Genomic DNA, 18,758 nt, shown 5'->3' with positions numbered 1-18,758 from the left:
GCCTCTTTGTCTTCTTTCATTGCGTGGCAAAACTGAAACAGCCTCATTTTGACGCCTTGCAGCACCCATAGGTGACTCTCATCCCCCTATAGCATGTGTGGGTGCCCCCACACACACCTCTAAGACCCACTCATCCCCTCATCCCAATTCTTGGCCTTTCTTCACCCCCAAAAGTGCCTCTTCCACCACTGCTTCCTCACCTTTCACCACACAGGAGAAAACAGCCCTATTTTGGCCTCACCTCAGCACCCATAGGTGACTTTGACCCACTCATAGCACCCATGGGTGACCCCCTACTCTCTAGCACCCACAGATGCTCCCTTCCCCCCAGTTTTTGGCCTCTATTGGTCTTTTTCCACCCCAAAAGGAGCTTCTTTAGCCATTGCTTCCTCATTGTCTTTCACTGTGCTGCAAAACCAAACCAGCCCCATTTTGGCCCCTTCCCAGCACTCATAGGTGACTCCCATCCCTGTAGCACCCATGGGTGCCCCTTACACCCCTATTTTTTACCCTGTTTTGGCCTTTTTCAACTATGATTCATATCAGCCTCTTGCCCCACTGCTGCTGCCTCATCTTTCAGTGCACTGTAAAATCGAAGCAGCCCTCTTTGCCCCCTCCTCTCAGCACCCATAGGTGCCCTCCTACACCCCTTAGCACCCATGGATGCCCCTCGTGGGGGTCTCTGCCCCAGAGGAGTGGGGCTGGGCATGGGGCAGTGCCGGCAGCTGCTGTCTGTGGTTATTTAGGGAGCTGGCAGCTGCTGTTCTGTGGTTTAAAGGTCACAGGGTTGTTGTTGCTGTGTCCCTGCCCCATAGATCCCTACCCCAAGGAAGGAGGTGAGCAGGTCGGGGGCAGAGGGCAAGGGGGCAGTTAGGGGGCCCAGCCCCATAGCTATGTGGAGCTGGGAAGAGAGTTTATGGCAGGGGGGGAGGGAAGAAAGGGGGTGTGGTGGTGGTTGACGGGCCGGAGGAGGCAGATAAGGAGGGCACTGTCCCACAGATAGGGGGCTTGGAGGGAACGTGTATGGATCCATAACAGCCTGGAAGAGAAAATGTGGGGCTGGGATGCACCGGAGGCTGCAACAGAACTTGGGGGGCTGGGACCTGTAAGTGGTGTGGACCCACGGGAGACCTGAAGGGGACAGGTAGGGCTGGGATCTGTAGGAGGCTGGGAGGGAATGTGTGGGGCTGGGACTCATAGGAGGGTCAAGGGAATGTGTGGGGCTGGGAGCCACTGGAGGATGGAACATGTAGGGCTGGGGACCCATAGAAACCTGGATGTGAACTTATGGGGCTGGGACTCAGAGTAGCCTAGAAGAGAACTTGTGGGGCTGGGACCCACAGCTCCCTGGGAGTGAATATGGCGGGCTGGACCCATAACAGGCTGGAAAGGAACATGTGGAGCTAGGACTCACAGCATGCTGGAAGGGGACGTGTGGGGCTGTGATCCATGGCACACTGTGGGGGAGTGTGTGGGGCTGGGACCCACCGCAGACTGGAATTGAACTCATGGGGCTAGGACCCCCAGCTCTCTGGGAGGAAAAGAATGGGGCAACCCCAGCAGGGGTCTCTATGGGGCACCTCCTGCCAAAGGCTCTGTGTGGGGCACCCTATAGCAGGGCTCTGTACGGGGCATGCCCCAGCAAAGGCTTTGTATGGGGCACCCCTTCCCAAAGGCTCTCTATGGAGCACCCCATGGCAGGGGTGTCTGTGGGGCACCCTTTAGCAAGGGTTGCTGTGGGGCGCCCTTACCAAAGGCTCTCTCTGTGGAACCCCATAGCAGGGCTGTGTCTGGGGCACCCCACACACAGGCTCTCCGTGGGGCACCCTATAGTAGGGGTCTGTGTGGGGGGCCCCACGCCAGAGGCTCTGTGTGAGGTATCCTACAGCCGGGCTCTGTGTGCGGCACCCTAGAGCAGGGGTCTCTGGGACACTGCACACCAAGGACTCGGTGGGGCCCCTCAGAGCAGGGTCCCTATGGGGCGCTCAGAGCAGGGTCCCTATAGGGCCGCGCAGAGCAGGGTCCCTATGGGGCCGCTCAGAGCAGGGTCCCTATGGGGCGCTCAGAGCAGGGTCCCTATGGGCCGCTCAGAGCAGGGTCCCTATGGGGCCGCTCAGAGCAGGGTCCCTATGGGGCGCTCAGAGCAGGGTCCCTATAGGGCCGCACAGAGCAGGGTCCCTATGGGCCGCTCAGAGCAGGGTCCCTATGGGGCGCTCAGAGCAGGGTCCCTATGGGCCGCTCAGAGCAGGGTCCCTATGGGGCGCTCAGAGCAGGGTCCCTATGGGGCGCTCAGGGCAGGGGTCCCTATGGGGCGCTCAGAGCAGGGTCCCTATGGGGCGCTCAGAGCAGGGGTCCCTATGGGGCGCTCAGAGCAGGGTCCCTATGGGGCGCTCAGGGCAGGGGTCCCTATGGGGCGCTCAGAGCAGGGTCCCTATGGGGCGCTCAGAGCAGGGTCCCTATGGGGCGCTCAGAGCAGGGTCCCCATGGGGCGCTCAGGGCAGGGGTCCCTATGGGGCGCTCAGAGCAGGGTCCCTATGGGGCGCTCAGGGCAGGGGTCCCTATGGGGCGCTCAGGGCAGGGGTCCCTATGGGGCGCTCAGAGCAGGGTCCCCATGGGGCCATTTGTGGCGCCCCCGACAGCCTGCTGTCACGCCCCGCCCCCCAGCCACCACAGCCAATCAGCGTTGTGCAGGCGGAGCCAGCCCAACCGTTCCTCTTGCTGATTGGTCGGGGGCGCGGCCTCGCGCGGTGACCGTTGCTGCTGCAGGGAGGGCGCAGCGCGAGGGGGGGGCGCGTGGGAGAGCACGAGGCAGCGGGGGGCGGGGGCAGGTTTGGGGCAGTTACTGGACCTGTGGGGCAGCTGTGGGGCAGCTGTGAGGCACATACGGGATCGGGGGGGCAGGTATGGGGCAGTTACTGGACCTGTGGGGCAGCTGTGGGGCAGCTGTGAGGCACATACGGGATCGGGGGGGCAGGTATGGGGCAGTTACTGGACCTGTGGGGCAGCTGTGGGGTGTGGGGCAGATGTGGAGGCTGTGGGGCTGGTGCTGGCCTCAGGTGGGCGCTGCGGGGCAGGCTGCGGGGGAGGCTGCGGGGCAGGGCACAGGTGTGCGCCCCCAGCCTCGCTACGCTTTCTCCGTGGGTCCCAGCCCACCGCCAGGGGCCCGCTGTGAGTCACTCCAGTCCCCGCGTCCCCAGGACCCCGGTGGCCACTGTCCCCACGTCACCGAGCCCCGTGTCCCCATCTTCCGTCCCATGTCTTAGGTCTCCGTGGCCCAGGTGGCCCCACATCCTCATGTCCCCCATGTCACCTGTCCCCACGTCCTGCCTCAGGTGCTTCTGTCCCCCGTGTCCCCCTGCTGTGTCGCCCATCCCTGTGCTCCCCTTGTCTCTTGTGGCCTCCGTGTTGTATGTCTCCTGTGTCTGTCCCAGGTCTCCCTGTGTCCCCCCTGTCTCCTGTGTCCCCCTGTCTCCTGTGTCCCACTGTCTCGTGTCGCTGTCTCATGTCCCCTGTCCAGGACACTCCGTGGGAGGTCACTCAGGGGACACCCCTGACACCGGAGCTGCCGGAGCTGTCAGGGGGTTGGCAGCGGCCGGTACTCAGTCCCGGGACCTGTTGCCCGGTGCCAGACCCCGAGAGCTGCTGCCCAGTGCCAGCGGCCGGTGCCAGCACTCGGGACCTGCTGCTGTTGCCAGCCCCCGGTGTCTGTTACCCCCAGTGCTCGGGGCAGTGCCAGTGCCCAGTCCTGCTCCCAGTGCTAGTAGCCCCTGGTGCCTGTTGTCCTGGTGCCGGTGCTCAGTATGCAGTGCCAGTACCCGGTACTGGTGTCTGCTCCCTGTGCCCTGTCCTGATGCCCATCGTCTCAGTGCCAATACCCGGTACCCATTGCCCCCAGTACTCGTTGTCCCCGTTCTGCTGCCAATGCCCGGTTCCAGTCTCCCATGCTGGTGCCAGCCCCCTGTGCCCATTTTCTAAGGTCCGGTGCTTGGTTCCAGTGCCAGTTCCCAGTACTCGTGCCAGTGCCCATTGTGCATTGTCCCCATTGCCCCCGGTGCCCATTGCCCCCAGTGTCTGCTGTCCCAATGCCAGCCCTCTGTTCATTGTCTCAGTGCCAGTGCTTGATATCCTGTGCCTGTACCCAGTACTGGTTCCAGTGCCCATTGCCCCCAGTGTCTGCTATCCTGATGCCAGCCCTCAGTGCCCGTTGTCTCAGTGCCAGTACTTGATATCCGGTGCTAGTACCCAGTACTGGTTCCAGTGCCCATTGTCCCCATTGCCCCCAGTGCTTGTTGTCTTGGTGCCAGTACCTGATCCTGGTGTTGGTACCTGATCCTGGTTCCTGGTGCCAGACACCAGTGCTGGTGCCTGGTACTGGTTTTGGTGCCCACTGTCCCCATTGCTTCCAGTCCTGGTTCCTGGTACCAGGGCTCAGTGTCAGTACTTGGTACCAGTTCCTGTGCCAGCTGATCCCATGCCCATTGTCCTGATGCCAAATGCTCAGTGGCAGTACTCAGTACCTGATACTGGTGCCGGTGCCTGGTTCCACTTCCCAATGCCAGTTCCCAGTGCCAGTAACTGGTACTGGTTCTGATGCCCATCACCCATTGTCTCTGTTGCCCCCGGCGTCAGTGCCTAATGCCAGGACCCAGTACTAGTTTTAGTGCCCGTTGCCCCCGGTGCCAGTGCTCGGAGCCAATACCGGGTACTGGTTTCAGTTCCCATCGCCCCGGTGTTCGCTGCCCTGGTGCCAACCTCCGCTGCCCCTGGGGCGTTCCCGGTGCCCATTGCCCTGGGCGGTGCCATGCAAGCGGGGTGTGTGTGGGGGTGTTGGTATCGCTCTGCCTCTTCCGTGCCCATTCGGTGCCCGGTGGCCGGTGGTTTCTTTCTCGGGGGGGTGTCTGTGTGATGCGGGCACTGCAAACTCTCCGACCCTCCAGAATGCCGACGGGACGAGCGATGGCCATGGCGGCGGCGACCGGATCGCAGCAGCTGAGTGACCTGGGCGAGCTGGGCAGAACCGGGGGCTCCCGGGGGGGGCCCGTTCTGACGCTTGGCACCATGAACCCCGCGATCCGGCGCCTGGAATACGCCGTGCGGGGTCCCATCGTCACCCGGGCGCTGCAGCTGGAGCAGGATCTGCGGCAGGTAACCGCCCCTTCCCCCCCCCCCCCCCCAGTTAAATGTAACCCCGTCCCAGGGCACCCCCAGACCCAGGACCCCTCCCTTCAAGCGGGACACGCACTGCCGGGCACCCCCAGGCTGGGAAAACCCAGTGCCAAGCTGGGACACCCACTCCCTGGGTATCAACAGAGCAAGGACCACCCCACCCCAAAGAATCGGGACACTGCTCCACTCTCGGGACCCCCAAACTCGCCTCCCCTGCCAAGGGTACCCCCAAACCCAGGACCTCCCCCTGAAGCTAGGAAACCCAGTGCTCGGCACCCCCAGATTGGGAAAACCCCAGAGCCAAACTGTGACACCCACTCCTGGGACAGCCACAGCCCTGGAGCCTCCCCCCGACCCCTCCAAATTAACGGGGAGTCATGTAACCTCCCGCAGGCACCCCCAAAATCGGGACCTCCCCTCACGATGCCCTCAGACCCCGGATCCCCCTCCCCCTAAACTGGGACCCTCACTGCTGAACACCCCCAGACTGGGAAAACCCCAGTGCCAAACTGGGACACCCCCAGACCCAGAGACACCTTCCCCCAGATAATTAATGCAGACTCTCCCCAGGACACCCCCAATTTGGGAACCCCCCCACACCAGAGCACCCACTGCCCCCCCTCTCCTGTCCCCATGTCTCCCTGCCTTGTGTCCCTGCACTCACCTGTCACCTTCCCATGGCCACATGGGACCCATGGGTGCTGGGAGGAGGTCCCTTGAGGGGGTCCTCATAGGTGGGGATGGCCCTGGGCAGAGTCATGGGTGGGGGAGTTCCATGGGAGGGGTTCCCTGGGTCCTAGAGGGGTCTCTTGGGAGGGTCCCATGGGTGTCATACAGGTGCTGTCAGGAGCATGCCTGAGGGTGGGGGTATCCCTTGGCTGCTGGGGGGGGTCCTTTCATTGGTGAGGGTCACTTGGGGGGGCATGGGGGCAGCCATGAGGGGTGGCATGGGTGGGAGGTCCCTTGAGGGAGGGTCTCTTGGGGGGGGGAGTGTCCCTTGGGGAGGTCCCATGGTGCTGGAAGGGGTCTGTTGGGTGCTGGGGAAGGTCTCATGGGTGAGGAAGTCCTCACCTTTGAGGGGGTTCCCTTGGGTGCTATCAATGGTTCCATGGGTGATGAGGGCCCTTAAGGGGGTCTCTTGGGTGCTGAGGGGGGGAAGTAACTGGAAGGGGTCCCTCAAGTGTTGGGGATGGTCCCGTGGGTGGGAGTGTCCCTTAGAGGTGTCCCATAGGGCACGGAGTGGGGGATGTGTGTCCCAGCACACCCCCAGCACCGCCCCCGAGGCAAAGTGCCAGGCTCATCCGGGCACTCCCTGTCCCTGGCACCTGGCCGTGGGGACACCAGTAGCACCCATGGGGGTAGAGACAGCCTTGGGGACACTCTGGGGAACAGCTGTGTCACCTCAAGGAACTGGAGGACCCCCATTGATGTCCTTGAGTGTGTGTGTCCTCACCATACTGGGTGCACCCCTCCCCCTGATCCTGGCTCGGGCACCCATGGGCAGGTAGCAGCAGTGGCACTGGTGGCAGCAGGTGATAGGGTGCCGCATGGTGCCAGGCAGGGACAGAGTCCCGCGGTGGTGGCCAAAGTCCCAGGCCAGGCAGGAGCTGACCACATCCACCTCAGAGCTGGGAGCACCCTGGGTCCCCAGTGTGCCCCTGATGTCCTCAGTGTCACCGTGTGCCAGCCATCCCTGGAGTCCCACGGCTGTCCCCAGCCACTCTCCCCTCGCTCCAGGACAGAGGACGCTAGGGTGATGTCACTGCTGGTGCCACCCCCACCACAGTGGTGACATCTCTGGGTTTGAGGGTGGCTGGATCCTGACCCTGTCCCTATCCACGTCCTTTTCCCTGTCCCCATCCCTGTCCTCTGTCCCTGTCCTTGTTCCTGTTCCCACCTCTGTCCTCTGTCTCCATCTCCTGTCCCCACCACTGCCCCTGTCCCCATCTTTGTCCCCATCCCTGTCCTTCATCATTTCCTTGTCCCCATCCCTGTCCCTACTTCTGTCCTCGTCCTTGTCCCCATCCCTGTTCCTGGCCCCTACTCCCTGTGCCTGTCCCCTTTTTTCTGTCTCCAGCTGTATCCACGTCCCCGTCCCTGTCCCCATTCTCTGTCCTTGTCTCCAGCCCCTGTTCCCATCACTTGGTCCCAGTCCCAGTCCTTGTCCTTGATCCGTGTCCCTGTCTCACTCCCCATCCTTATTCCTGTCCCCTTTTGTCCCCATTCCTGACCCCTGTCCTCATTCCCTTTCCTGAAACCACACCCCTGTCCCCTGTCCTCTGTCCCAGTCCTTCTCTTTGACCCTGTTTCTAGCCCTGCCCCATCTTTGTCTGTCCTCTACAACCTGTCCCCCATGCCATGCCCTCACCCCTGCCCCCGCGTCCCCACCGCTCTCCCTGTCCCCACAGGGTGTCCCCAAGCCCTTCACCGAGGTCATCAAAGCCAACATCGGTGACGCCCATGCCATGGGGCAGAAACCCATCACCTTCCTCCGCCAGGTACCGGGGTGGGCTGGTGGCCCTTGGTGACACCTCTGCGGTGCCACCCCAATGCTCGAGGTGCCACTAAGCAGGTGCCACCACCCGCCAGGTGACAGCTCTGTGCCTGTGCCCGGAGCTCCTGGCCAGCCCCAACATCCCCGAGGATGCCAAAGCTCGCGCCCGGCGCCTGCTGGAAGCTTGCGGTGGCCACAGCGCCGGTGGGTGACACTCTGGGGACACCAAAGGGGGCGCAAACCCGTGCTTCGGGGAGCGTCTCTTCGGGTTCAGTGTCACCTTCTTCATGTCCTCTCTGCGCAGGTGCCTACAGCGCCAGCCCTGGCATCGAACTGGTGCGGGGGGACGTGGCCAAGTTCATCGAGCGCCGCGACGGCATCCCCGCCAGGGCCCAGGACATTTTCCTGTCCACCGGCGCCAGCGATGCCATCGTGGTACGGTGACGTCACTCCGTCCTCCTAGTCACCAGCCTCCCCCGGGCTGCCTGCCACCAACCCCAGGCTCGTTCCCACGGTGGGAGCCCACAAAGGGACCTTTGTGCCATGGTTGGCACCATCCCCGTGGGCTTGGCAGTGCCAAGAGGAGGAGGGGGTGGCGTTCAGGACAATGCATACTTGGTGTCTCCACTCCTCCTTGGTGCCCCTACTCCTCCTTGGTGTCCCTATGCCTCCAGGGTGGCCACACACCTCCTCCCTCTTGTCCCCATATCTCCGTGGAGCCTGTGCCAGCTCCCTGCTCCCTGTACTGTCCTTGTCCCCATGGCTACCTTGTCCCCATGCCATCCCAATGCCACCATCATCCCTGTCCCCATGCCCACAGTGTCCTTGTCCCTGCACCAACCAGATTCCCACACTGTCCCCATGCCTGTGACCTCACCACCCTCATGCCCACACCATCGCCATGCCCAGACCTCCATCTCCACACTATCCCATGCCCTCACCAACCGTGTCCCCACTCCACACCATGTCCCCATGACCATGACCTCTTATCACCATCCCATCCCACCACCCTGTCCCCACACACCTGTCCCCATGCCTGTCACCTCCATCTCCACCTCACGTCCACGCTGGCCATCTCCTCATCTCCACACCATCTCACAGCCACACCATGTCCCCTCCTCCCCCATGCCCTCCATCTCCACACCATCCCACATGCCCACCAACCATGTCCCCAGGACCTTTCCACTCCATACCATGTCTGTGCCCACGACCTCCACCTCACCACACTGCCCCATCAACTCAAGCCCTCTCTAACCTCACACCACCCTCTCCCCATGGTGTTCCTTGTGATGTCTTTGTGATGCCTTCACCCTGCAGAGCATCCTGAAGCTGCTGGTGGCTGGGGAAGGTCAGACCCGGACAGGGGTGCTGGTGCCCATCCCTCAGTACCCTCTGTACTCGGCGGCCATTGCCGAGCTCAGTGCTGTGCAACTCAACTACTACTTGGCCGAGGACAACTGCTGGGCCTTGGACGTGGCCGAGCTCCGGCGCGCGGTGACCGAGGGACGGCGTCACTGCTGTCCCCGTGTCCTCTGCATCATCAACCCCGGCAACCCCACTGGTACCTGCCTCTGGGCTCTCTGGGGGTGGGTAGGGGCACACGAGTTGGGGTGGGACACCTGGAATGGGTGTCAGCCAAGCCCAAATTGGGACCCCAAGGATGGACTGGACCCCTCCAGTAACTTGCTGATCCCAAGGCTGGGACTCCCAGTGCCCAACTGGTCCCACCCAGTGCTGGGACTGGGCCCCCCAGGGCCCTACTGATGCTGGAGCTGGGACCATGTCCTTCAAAAACCCAACAAGTACCAAGACTGAGTTCCCCAGCACTGTGCTGGGAGTCCATGACCCCTCCCAAGCCACCCAGCCAGTCCCAGAGCCGGCACTGGACCTGACAGTGCTCTGCTGGTACTGGGGTTGAGACTGTGACCTCCTAAACCCCAAGCAGTGCTGGAGCTGGGCCCCCAGTGCTCTATTGGGAACCCTACAAAACCTCACCAGTATGGGAACTGGAAGTGCCAGTGGCAGCCCCACACTGTCCCATGCCACCGTGTCCCTCAGGACAGGTCCAGAGCCGCCAGTGCATCGAGGACGTCATCAAGTTTGCCTATGAGGAGAAGCTCTTCCTGATGGCTGATGAGGTGAGGAGCAGCCCTGGGGTGTCCCCCTGCCCCCAGGGTGATCTTCGAAGTGACACCTCATTGTCCTCTCCCACCACCCAGGTCTACCAGGACAACATCTATGCCGAGGGCTCAGCTTTCCACTCCTTCAAGAAGGTCCTGTTTGAAATGGGACCACCCTACTCAGAGGTAGTGGAGCTGGCTTCCTTCCACTCCGTCTCCAAGGGCTTCATGGGAGAGTGAGTCCCACCTTGTCCTTGACGCTGTCAACTCAATGATGGGTGGCCATGGGCTTACAGTTTCTCAGGTTGCCACAGAAATGGGATATGGATGAAGATTACTTGGGCCATGGGACAAGGGTTGGTGGAGGACTGGTGATGGCACTGCTTCATGGGATAGAGCTGGTGATGCTATGGCCCCTTGGGGGCCTCATGGGTTCCATACCATGGAGTTGATGATGTCATGGCCCCATGAGAAATACTCCAAACCTATGGATCCCTTAGGGCCAAAGTGAAGATGACACCACCTCGTGGGTCTCATCATGAATTGGGGATGGTGATGCCATAGCCCCATGGGTCCCAGGGGTGAGGATGGTGATGGTCTCAGGGGACTTAAGATGCAACAAACTGGTGGTTTCTTGTGCATCTGTGGGTCGCTATCAAGGACCCCACCCTCCTTGTCTCATCTGTGGGACCTTCTCTGTAGGTTCATGTCCACAGGCTCCCATCATGGATCTCCATCCATGAGTCCCATCTATGGGTCTTTCTGTAGGGTCTTGTCCATGGATCCCCATCCACATCTCCTGTCCCCCATTTAGTCGTGATCTTATCTCATGGGTACTCACCTTTTGGGTCCCATCTAGAGGTCTCCACCCATGGCACCCCACCCACATACTTCACCCCGTGGGTCGTGGTTGGTGCCACCATGGGTTGTGTCCATGCCAGGTGTGGATTCCGTGGTGGCTATGTGGAGGTGGTGAACATGGATCCTGAGGTCCACCAGCAACTGTCCAAGTTGGTGTCAGTGAGGTTGTGTCCACCAGTGCCAGGGCAGATCCTGTTGGACGCTGTCGTTGATCCACCACAACCTGGGGAGCCATCATACGAGCTCTTCATGGCTGTGAGGATGGGCTGGGCTGGGGCTGGGGATAAGGATGGGGATGGAGATGGGGGATGCAGTGGGATGAGGATGGATACAAGATGACCTGGGATGAGGATGGAGATAGCAATAGAGATGGGAATGGGATGGTGATAGACGTAGGATGAGATGAAGTGGGATGAGATTGGGTGGGTTGAAGATGAGGAGGAGATGGGACAGGATGAGAATGAAGATGGAGGGGGTAGAGATGGGGATGGAGAGGTGGATGGGATGAAGATGAGGATGGTTGGGATGGGATGGGGATAGTATGGGATGAAGACGGAGATGGAGACAGGGATAGTGTTGGGATGAAACTAAATGTGACGGAGATGGGATGAAGATGAGACAAGATGAAGAGAAGGCTGGGAAGTGGTGGGGCTGGCAGGAGCTGTCTTCAGCCCGGATGTCCTGGCAGGAGAAGAATGAGGTCCTCGGCAACCTGGCCCACAAGGCCCGTCTGACCGAGGAGATCTTCAACCGCACTCCCGGGATCCGCTGCAACCCTGTGCAGGGCGCCATGTACTCCTTCCCGCGCATCCACCTCCCGCCGCGCGCCTGCGCCGCCGCACAGGTGCCACCCGCCCCCGCCTCGCCCGGCAGCCAGCCCCGGGCGCCTCCACCGGGTGGGATCCGTCCCTGCGGGCAAGGGGCTTGGTGGCATGCATCCTGGCGGTCATGGCATTGGGTGGGATTCATCCCTGGGGCCATGGCACTCGGTGGGATTTATTCCTTGGGCAAACAGGTTGGGTGAGATCCCGAGAGCCAGGGGGCTTGGTGGGATCCATCTCTGGGATCGTCAGGTTGGGTGACATGGTGGTCACAGGCCTTAGTGGGATCCATCCCTGGTGGCCATGGGGCTGGTCAGGGTGAGACCTGGGCCCATTGGGTTGAGTGGGATCGATCCTGGTGCCCATGCAGCTGGTCAGGATGAGACCTGGGTGCTGTGAGGCTGGCCAAGATCCATCCTGCTGTCCATAAGGTTGGCCAAGACGAGTCCCAGCAGGTGTTCCACAATGTCCTCCATGCCATGCGGCGTTGAGCTCAGCCCCAGCCATGGGTCCAAGCCCCACAGAAGCCACTCAGGTCACCTGGTGGTGGTGCTGAGCCTGACCACATCCTGCAGGCGCAAGGCCAAGCCCCGGACATGTTCTTCTGCATTAAGCTGCTGGAGGAGACAGGGATCTGCGTGGTGCCAGGCAGCGGCTTTGGGCAGCGAGAGGGCACCTTTCACTTCCGGTGGGTGCTGGGGCAGGGGTGGGGTTGAGGCTCCTGGGTGGAGATATGGGGCTGGCTACCCAGCCCCAGAGCCTTGGCCTCAAACTGGGAATGGTGGAAGGGTGCAAGTTCTGGATCTGGAGGAACACGGAGGACTTAGGTGCTGCCTGCGTTGAGTGAAGGATGGTGAGGAACTTGTAGGTCCCAGATGGAGATACAGGGCAGGACTCCCAGTTCCGAGACCTCTGTCTTCACCTGGGGGTGGTAGGAGGGACCAAGGCCTGGTGGAGCAGAGAGAAGGTCTTGGGTGCTCCATGGGTTTGGTGTAAGGTGGTGAGGGGCTTGTTTGGGGTCTCAGATAGAGATATGTGGCTCAAGGTGGTGTTCCCTGATGCAACCCTGGTCCTATCTCCTTCCTGCACCCCTAGGATGACCATCCTGCCACCTACTGAGAAGCTCCAGGTCCTGCTGGAGAAGCTCAGCAGCTTCTACACCAAGTTTGTCAAGGAGTTCTCCTAACACCAACGCCCCCCACCCACCAGCACTTCCCCAGCACTCCCCAGCTCCCCCACCAAGCCCTGAGTGCTACTGGCTGGACCTCTGCCCTGGGATGTTCTTGGTGGTCTTCAAGTGCCTTTAACCTCTTCATGCCTTTTGGGTTGGACATGAGGGCTCCTCATGTCGTGGGGCTGGTGTCCCCCCACCCTGCTGTCTCCATGTTCCCTCAGGAGGCAGCAGGGCTTGGGGGGAGCCCACAATGTTTACTCCATTGATAAAAGGTTAGTGACCAGCTAGGCTGACCACCCATGGCTGTCTTCTTCTACCTCACCAGGGTTGGGTCGAGACTCCCACACACTTGTGACATGGGTCCACCAAGGGGCATGGTGGCATTGACAGGGGCTTTAATGGGATTGAGGGGTGACACGGGGCTGGGGTGACCCCCCCCCACTCAGGAGAAGTCTTGGATGAAGGTGGTGTAGAAGGAGGAGAGAGCCAGAAGAACCCGCTCCAGTGTGGTGGCTGGTGGCAGCAGTGACACCCTGGGTGGGCAAGGGGGGACATGATTACTTCCACCCCAGCCCTGTTGTCCTCCAGCCACCCTTTGATGGCCAAACCCTAAGCTCCTCAGCACCTTCTGTCTCCCTAGTCCTAGCAGTAGGGACCTCCTCATGCTCCAGGTTAGCCTCCAAGCCTAACTGGGCCCCCAAGACCAAACTGGCCCAACCTCTGTGACCAAACACAGCCTCCCAGGCCCCTCGACCCACCCCCAGACCCTCTGACCAGCCTCCAACACCCAACCCTGTGCCAACCAGTGCCAACCAGTGCCAACCAACCCCAAGGTCCAGCCCTCAACTGTCCAACCTCCACCCTCAATTTCTCAGTTCCAACCAGTTCCCGACCGCCCAGCCCCACCCAGACCTCTACCCACCCCACTTCATCCTCCACCATCCCATGACCCCTCAACACGTCCCACCCAGCCCCAAAACATCACCCCAAGGGCTGCTCTCCACCTTCCCACCACCCCCCAGCCCCAGCACCCCTGCACCTACACCACGTGGTAGGTGCCCTCGGGCTGCCCAAACTCGCTGCCTGGGGCCAGCAGCACCCCGGTGGCCTCCAGCAGCTGCTGGCAGAAGAAGACGTCGGGCTCCAGGCCGAGCTCCTGGGGACAAGGGACAGGAAGCTCTCCCTGAGACAGGGGTGGTGGCACCAGGGCCTACCACGTCCCCTCTCCCTGGGCATCCCCAGGACATGCCGAAGCTGCCAGGGTGTGCAGTGGCTCTGGAGAGCTCACCTCATGGCCCCACGATGCCCCATGGCCCCGGGATGGCCCAGCCCACTCCCACGGCACCCCATGGCTCTTATGCCTAGGATGCCTCATGCTCTGCTGTGTCCCATGCCCCCAGGGCACACCCCTGTGTCCCCATGGTGTCCCACATCCCCATGCTGCCCCATGGCCCAGGGTGCCCCATGGCCCACGTGTCCCACTCTGCAGTGCCCCACATCTCCCCCAGACCCTGCAGCCACCCCTGTGCCCCCCATGCCAGGGTCCCCATGGGGCTCACCTGTGCCTGGCGCAGGGCACGGGGGTGGCAGCTGGAGCCGGGGGGCAGGCGCGGGCACCCCCCTGGCCAGGCTGGCAGCAGAGGGACCCCTGGCCCAGCACCTCCTGCAGCAGCTGCCACTGGTGGGCCAGGTGACGGCACAGCCCCTGCCGCTGCTGGGGGGAACAGAGTCAGCTGGGGGGCACTGGGGGGGATGGAGGAGGGATGGGAATGGAGATGGAGGTGTGAGAGGGAGGTGGAGGAGGGATGGGAATGGAGTTGGAGATGGAGACATGATGAGGCTGAAGGTGGTCATGGAGGGAGCAGATGGGCTGAACTGTGAGGGGGTGGAGACAGTCATGGGGGTGGAGGTGGTGATGGCATGGAGTGGCACTGGCAGAGGAGAAGAGGGGGAGATGAGATGGAATGAGAGTGGAGAATGGAATGATGATGGGGCTGGAGTGGCTGTGGGATGGAGTTGAGATGGAGATAGGATGGCCATGGGATGATGATGAGGATGAAGATGAGAGGAATGGATGAATGGGGACTAGATGGGGATGGGATGGGGTGGGGTGGGAATGCAGATGAGATGGGGACCAAGATGGAACTGGAAAAAGCGATGGGATGAAGAGGAGTGGAATGTGTTGGAGATGGGAAGGGATGGAGTAGGATGGGATGAGACGGAGGTGGGAATGGTGGTGGGGTGGAGCTGGGATGGGGGTGTTACAGAGATGGTGCAGGGCTGCACAGCACCCATCTCCTTCAGCCACCACTTGGACCACCACCTCCTCCCACCAGCAGGCCCCACAGCTTCCAGTGGCATCCAGGGGACAAGGACCCATCAATACCAACCTCCTCCCAGCCAGGGCAGGGAGCCTCGGTGGGCAGTGGGAGCTCCAGGGCTGTCTCCAGCATCACCTGGCCCAGGATGCAGGGGTAGATAGACAACCCCCAGGTGTAGAAGCACTTGAGGAGGCTTGGGTCAATGTTCACCAACTCGAAGAAACCTGCTCGTAAGCCACCTCTGGAGGTGGAGATGAGTGGAAGAGGAGGTTCTGGAGGGTCTAGGGGGGGTTGGGGACATCAAAACTCACCCCCCAAGTGCCTTGGAGAGGGAGTAGAAGGAGACAAGCTGGATGGTGGAGGAGAAGGGGGCACCCATCTCCCACAGCACCCTCTTGAAGGACACGAAGGGGTGGTCAGGGTCGAAGGCTCGGTCCTGCTCTGTCTGCAGCATCCAGAGGTCAGGGGAAGACAATGTGGACACCAAGGCCACCACCCAGCAGTTACCACCAGCACCCACCTCATCTGCCAGCAGCAGGAGGTTCTCCTCAGCCACCAGCTGGATGATGTCCACCATGTTCTGCCGGCTCAGCACGTGCCCTGCCAGAGGGACCACCCTGCTGTCCCCTCATTCACAGGTGACAAGCTTCACTGCTGCCCCTCCATCCACACACAAGGAACCCACCGGTGTCCCCCATCCACATGGGAGGAGCTCACTGCTGTCCCCCAGCCACACGTGGCCAACTCACCTGTGGGGTCACCGGGGTTGACCACGCAGAGCACCTTGGGATGGCACCTGGCCTGTGCCCGCCGCAGCTCCTGCCTCACCATGTCCACGTCCACGGCCCAGCCGCGCTCCTCAGCCAGCTGGTATGGCACAGCCACTGCCCCTGCCAGTGCCGCGGCCCCGGCGTGGACTGGGGGACCTGGCACTGGCACCAGCACCCCGGTTGGACATGGTGAGGTCACGTCCACCAACAGTGTTATCGTGTCCTGCCAGGAAAAGCCACCATGGCTACAAGGTCTTTGGTGGCCTCATGGCCATGGGGGTGGCACCACCAATATCTCTATGTCAGACCCATCACCATGGCTGGCAGGTCCTTGGTGTCCCCATGGCTGTGAAGATGCCACCACCATCTGCCACTGCCAGGCTCATCACCATGGCTAGAAGGTCCTTGGTGTCCTCATGGCCATGGAGTTGCCACCATCATCTGCCAGTTCCAATTTCAATTGGAGAATCCACTATGTCTCCATGGTGTCCATATGGCCATAGAGAAGTCGCCACCAGGTCTTTGTGCCAGGCTCATCACCATGGCTAGAAAGTCTGTGGGGATCTCATGACCATTGAGTTGCCACCACTATGCCCCAGTGCCAGGCTCATCATCATGGCTGGAGGATCCTCTATGTACCCATGGTGGCACCACCACCAGGTCCTCATGCCAGGTTCATAATCATGACTGGTGGGTCCTCAGTGTTCTCATGGCCATGGAGGTGCCACCACCACATCCCAGTGCCACACTCACCACCAGGGCAGCTGCAGTGCCACTGCAGGGGACGATGCAGCGGGGGTCACTGGGGACACCCCTGTCCCTTCGTTCCAGGTACTGGGCCGCCGTCAGGGCCACCCGGCCCACGACATACTCCAGGTTGTAGGCCCCTGGGGATGGAGACAGGATGGAGATGGGATGTGATGAACTGGGATGAGAGGAGATGAACAGGGACTGGGATGAAGACGGATGTGGGATGAGGATGGGATAGAGATGAGCTGGGATGAGGATGGAGACAGTCATGGGATAAACTGGGACTGGGATGGGATGAACTGGAACTGAGATGAAGATGGACATGGGATGAGATGAAGTGGGTTGGGGATGGAGATGGACATGGGACGAACAGAGATGGGATGGAGGTGAACTGAGATGGGATGGGGACTCCAGTGACCTCTCCCACCCCATCCACAGGGCCTGTTGCCCCCCACCGTGACATGTCTGCCTCCACCATACCTGGGCTACCACCCTGCAGGTGCCGCAGGATCTGGCCCGCACGGCACTTGACCTCCACTGGCATGTCCTCAGTAGCCAACAGCTCAGGGTAGGCACAGATGGCAGCCACCTACATGGACCCAGCCACCACTCATGGGCGCAAACCCTCATTGACACCACGGAGGGGTCAAGACCTGGTCCCACCACTCACCCACAGGGTGCTGGGGGGGTGCTGGCTCCAGCTGTGCCCCATATCTGGTTTGGTGGACAGCCAGCAGTGGTGGGGTGGGGACCAGTTACCTGCTGGAGGATGGTGAGGGGCTGGTGGCCAGCAGCAGCTGCATCCCCAGAATAGCAGTGGGTGACCTCAGCGAAGGGCTTCTTCTGGCCCTTGGGGACAGGAGGTGGCTCAGTGGGGCCACCATCTTCTGCCCCACCATGTGTCCCCCTCCCAAATCCCAGGGGACAGGGCTGTGGAGTTTGGAGAGGATACCATAATGGAGGTAGGACCCCATGGTAGGATTCTGGTTTGCCATGGGGACTCAGGAGGTTCTGGGGCCATGAGTGGACGCGAAGCCCAGCAGGGACTTGGCGTCGTGGGTACTCGTAGAGAGCCATGAGATTCTGGGTTTGTGGGTGACCGTGAGGACTTGGGGGGGCCCTGGGTGGCTGTAGGGACCTGTGGGGCTCTGGTGGCCACGGTGACCCCTGGGCGGTCCCATGGCGCTCTCACCTGGGCTAGCTCCTCCTCAATGGCGGTGGCCCGCTTCAGCAGAGTCTGCAGTGGGGACACTGCTGGGTGCCATCTACCGGGGTTCACTGGAGCCAAGGGGGAGCTGCTGGTGTCCCCTGAGGTGCCAACTGCTGCCATGGCCAGGCCAGGAGCTGGAACTTGGGTGGTGGCCAAGGGCAAATGTGGCCCCTTGGACAGCTGGGGAGGTGGCCCTGGTTAATGGTTAGGAGCTTGGTGGTGTGTGGCTGGAACGGGCAGTACTGGGGCCACCTGGCACAAGGGTGCCTGGTCCATGCCAGGTGCCGTGGGTGACACGGGGACACCACTGGGAGCTGGGGCCATGAGGGGGGTGATGTCCGCCTACACCAGTACCACCCATTGCCTCCCATTAGTTCAGCTCCAGCCCCACCGTCCCCTCTGCTGCCCTCACCCTTAGCAGGGCCCCACCACACTGCTCAGCTCGGCCTCCTCCTCACTTACCCTCCCCAGGACCCTCCCACTTCCCCACCCCCTTCCCCAGCCCCTCCCCACCCCCTTCCCCTCCCCCTTCCCCACCCCTTCCCCTCCCACTTCCCCACCCCCTTCCCCTCCCACTTCCCCTCCCCGTTCTCCTCCCACTTCCCCTCCTTATTCCCCTCCCCGTTCTCCTCCCACTTCCCCACCCCCTTCCCCACCCCCTTCCCCTCCCCGTTCTCCTCCCACTTCCCCTCCCCATTCCCTGCTCCCTTCCCCCCGCTGCCTCCCTGCCCCATTTGATAAGCTCTCAGACCGGTGTGAGTTGGGAGGGACCCTCAAAGCCCATCAGGTCCTACCCGGGGACGTCTCCAACCAGAGCAGGTTGCTCACAGCCCCAGCCGAGCTGGCCTGGGGTGGTTCCAGGCATGGGACATCTCCCAGCGCTCTGGGCAGCCGGGGCCAGGCGCTGCCCACCCTCCCAGGGCAGAATTGCTTCCTCAGCTCCAGGCTCCACCTGCCCTTCTCCCGTTTGCAGCCATCACCCCATGTCCTATCACCACACTCCTTGATCAAGTCCAGCCACACCTTCCTGGCGCCCCCCTGACGTCCTGCAACGCCACCAGGAGGTCTCCC

General features: G+C 61.7%; 2 protein-coding genes and 1 long non-coding RNA gene across 3 annotated transcripts; 1 reads left to right on the top strand and 2 right to left on the bottom strand.

Annotated features, from left to right (window-relative positions):
• The first annotated feature begins 4,098 nt into the window (after positions 1 to 4,098).
• LOC135181346 (alanine aminotransferase 1-like) lies at positions 4,099 to 12,921 on the top strand. Its single transcript, XM_064154452.1, has 11 exons — positions 4,099 to 5,145; positions 7,575 to 7,664; positions 7,756 to 7,864; positions 7,965 to 8,095; positions 8,978 to 9,221; positions 9,719 to 9,798; positions 9,880 to 10,016; positions 10,722 to 10,896; positions 11,330 to 11,485; positions 12,038 to 12,150; positions 12,558 to 12,921. Exons 1-11 carry the CDS (start codon positions 4,591 to 4,593, stop codon positions 12,646 to 12,648), a joined length of 1,881 nt encoding a protein of 626 aa, XP_064010522.1. The 5' UTR covers positions 4,099 to 4,590; the 3' UTR covers positions 12,649 to 12,921.
• Positions 4,639 to 6,474, bottom strand: LOC135181351 (uncharacterized). Its single transcript, XR_010304837.1, has 2 exons — positions 5,831 to 6,474; positions 4,639 to 5,155 (listed from the first exon to the last, which is right to left on the bottom strand). It is a non-coding gene; the product is annotated as an uncharacterized LOC135181351 (long non-coding RNA).
• On the bottom strand, positions 11,612 to 18,753 carry LOC135181348 (alanine aminotransferase 1-like). The gene is made up of 12 exons (XM_064154455.1): positions 18,711 to 18,753; positions 17,670 to 17,867; positions 17,237 to 17,326; positions 16,958 to 17,066; positions 16,481 to 16,614; positions 15,707 to 15,950; positions 15,478 to 15,557; positions 15,269 to 15,402; positions 15,027 to 15,198; positions 14,196 to 14,350; positions 13,680 to 13,792; positions 11,612 to 13,169 (listed from the first exon to the last, which is right to left on the bottom strand). Exons 2-12 carry the CDS (start codon positions 17,805 to 17,807, stop codon positions 12,955 to 12,957), a joined length of 1,584 nt encoding a protein of 527 aa, XP_064010525.1. The 5' UTR covers positions 17,808 to 17,867; positions 18,711 to 18,753; the 3' UTR covers positions 11,612 to 12,954.
• Between the last annotated feature and the right edge of the window lie 5 nt (positions 18,754 to 18,758).

The sequence above is a fragment of the Pogoniulus pusillus genome, chromosome 14 (genome assembly GCF_015220805.1).
Source record: "Pogoniulus pusillus isolate bPogPus1 chromosome 14, bPogPus1.pri, whole genome shotgun sequence".
NCBI lineage: Eukaryota > Metazoa > Chordata > Aves > Piciformes > Lybiidae > Pogoniulus > Pogoniulus pusillus.
The sequence above is the reverse complement of the archived record's forward strand: the minus strand, read 5'-3'. Positions and strand labels throughout refer to the sequence as shown.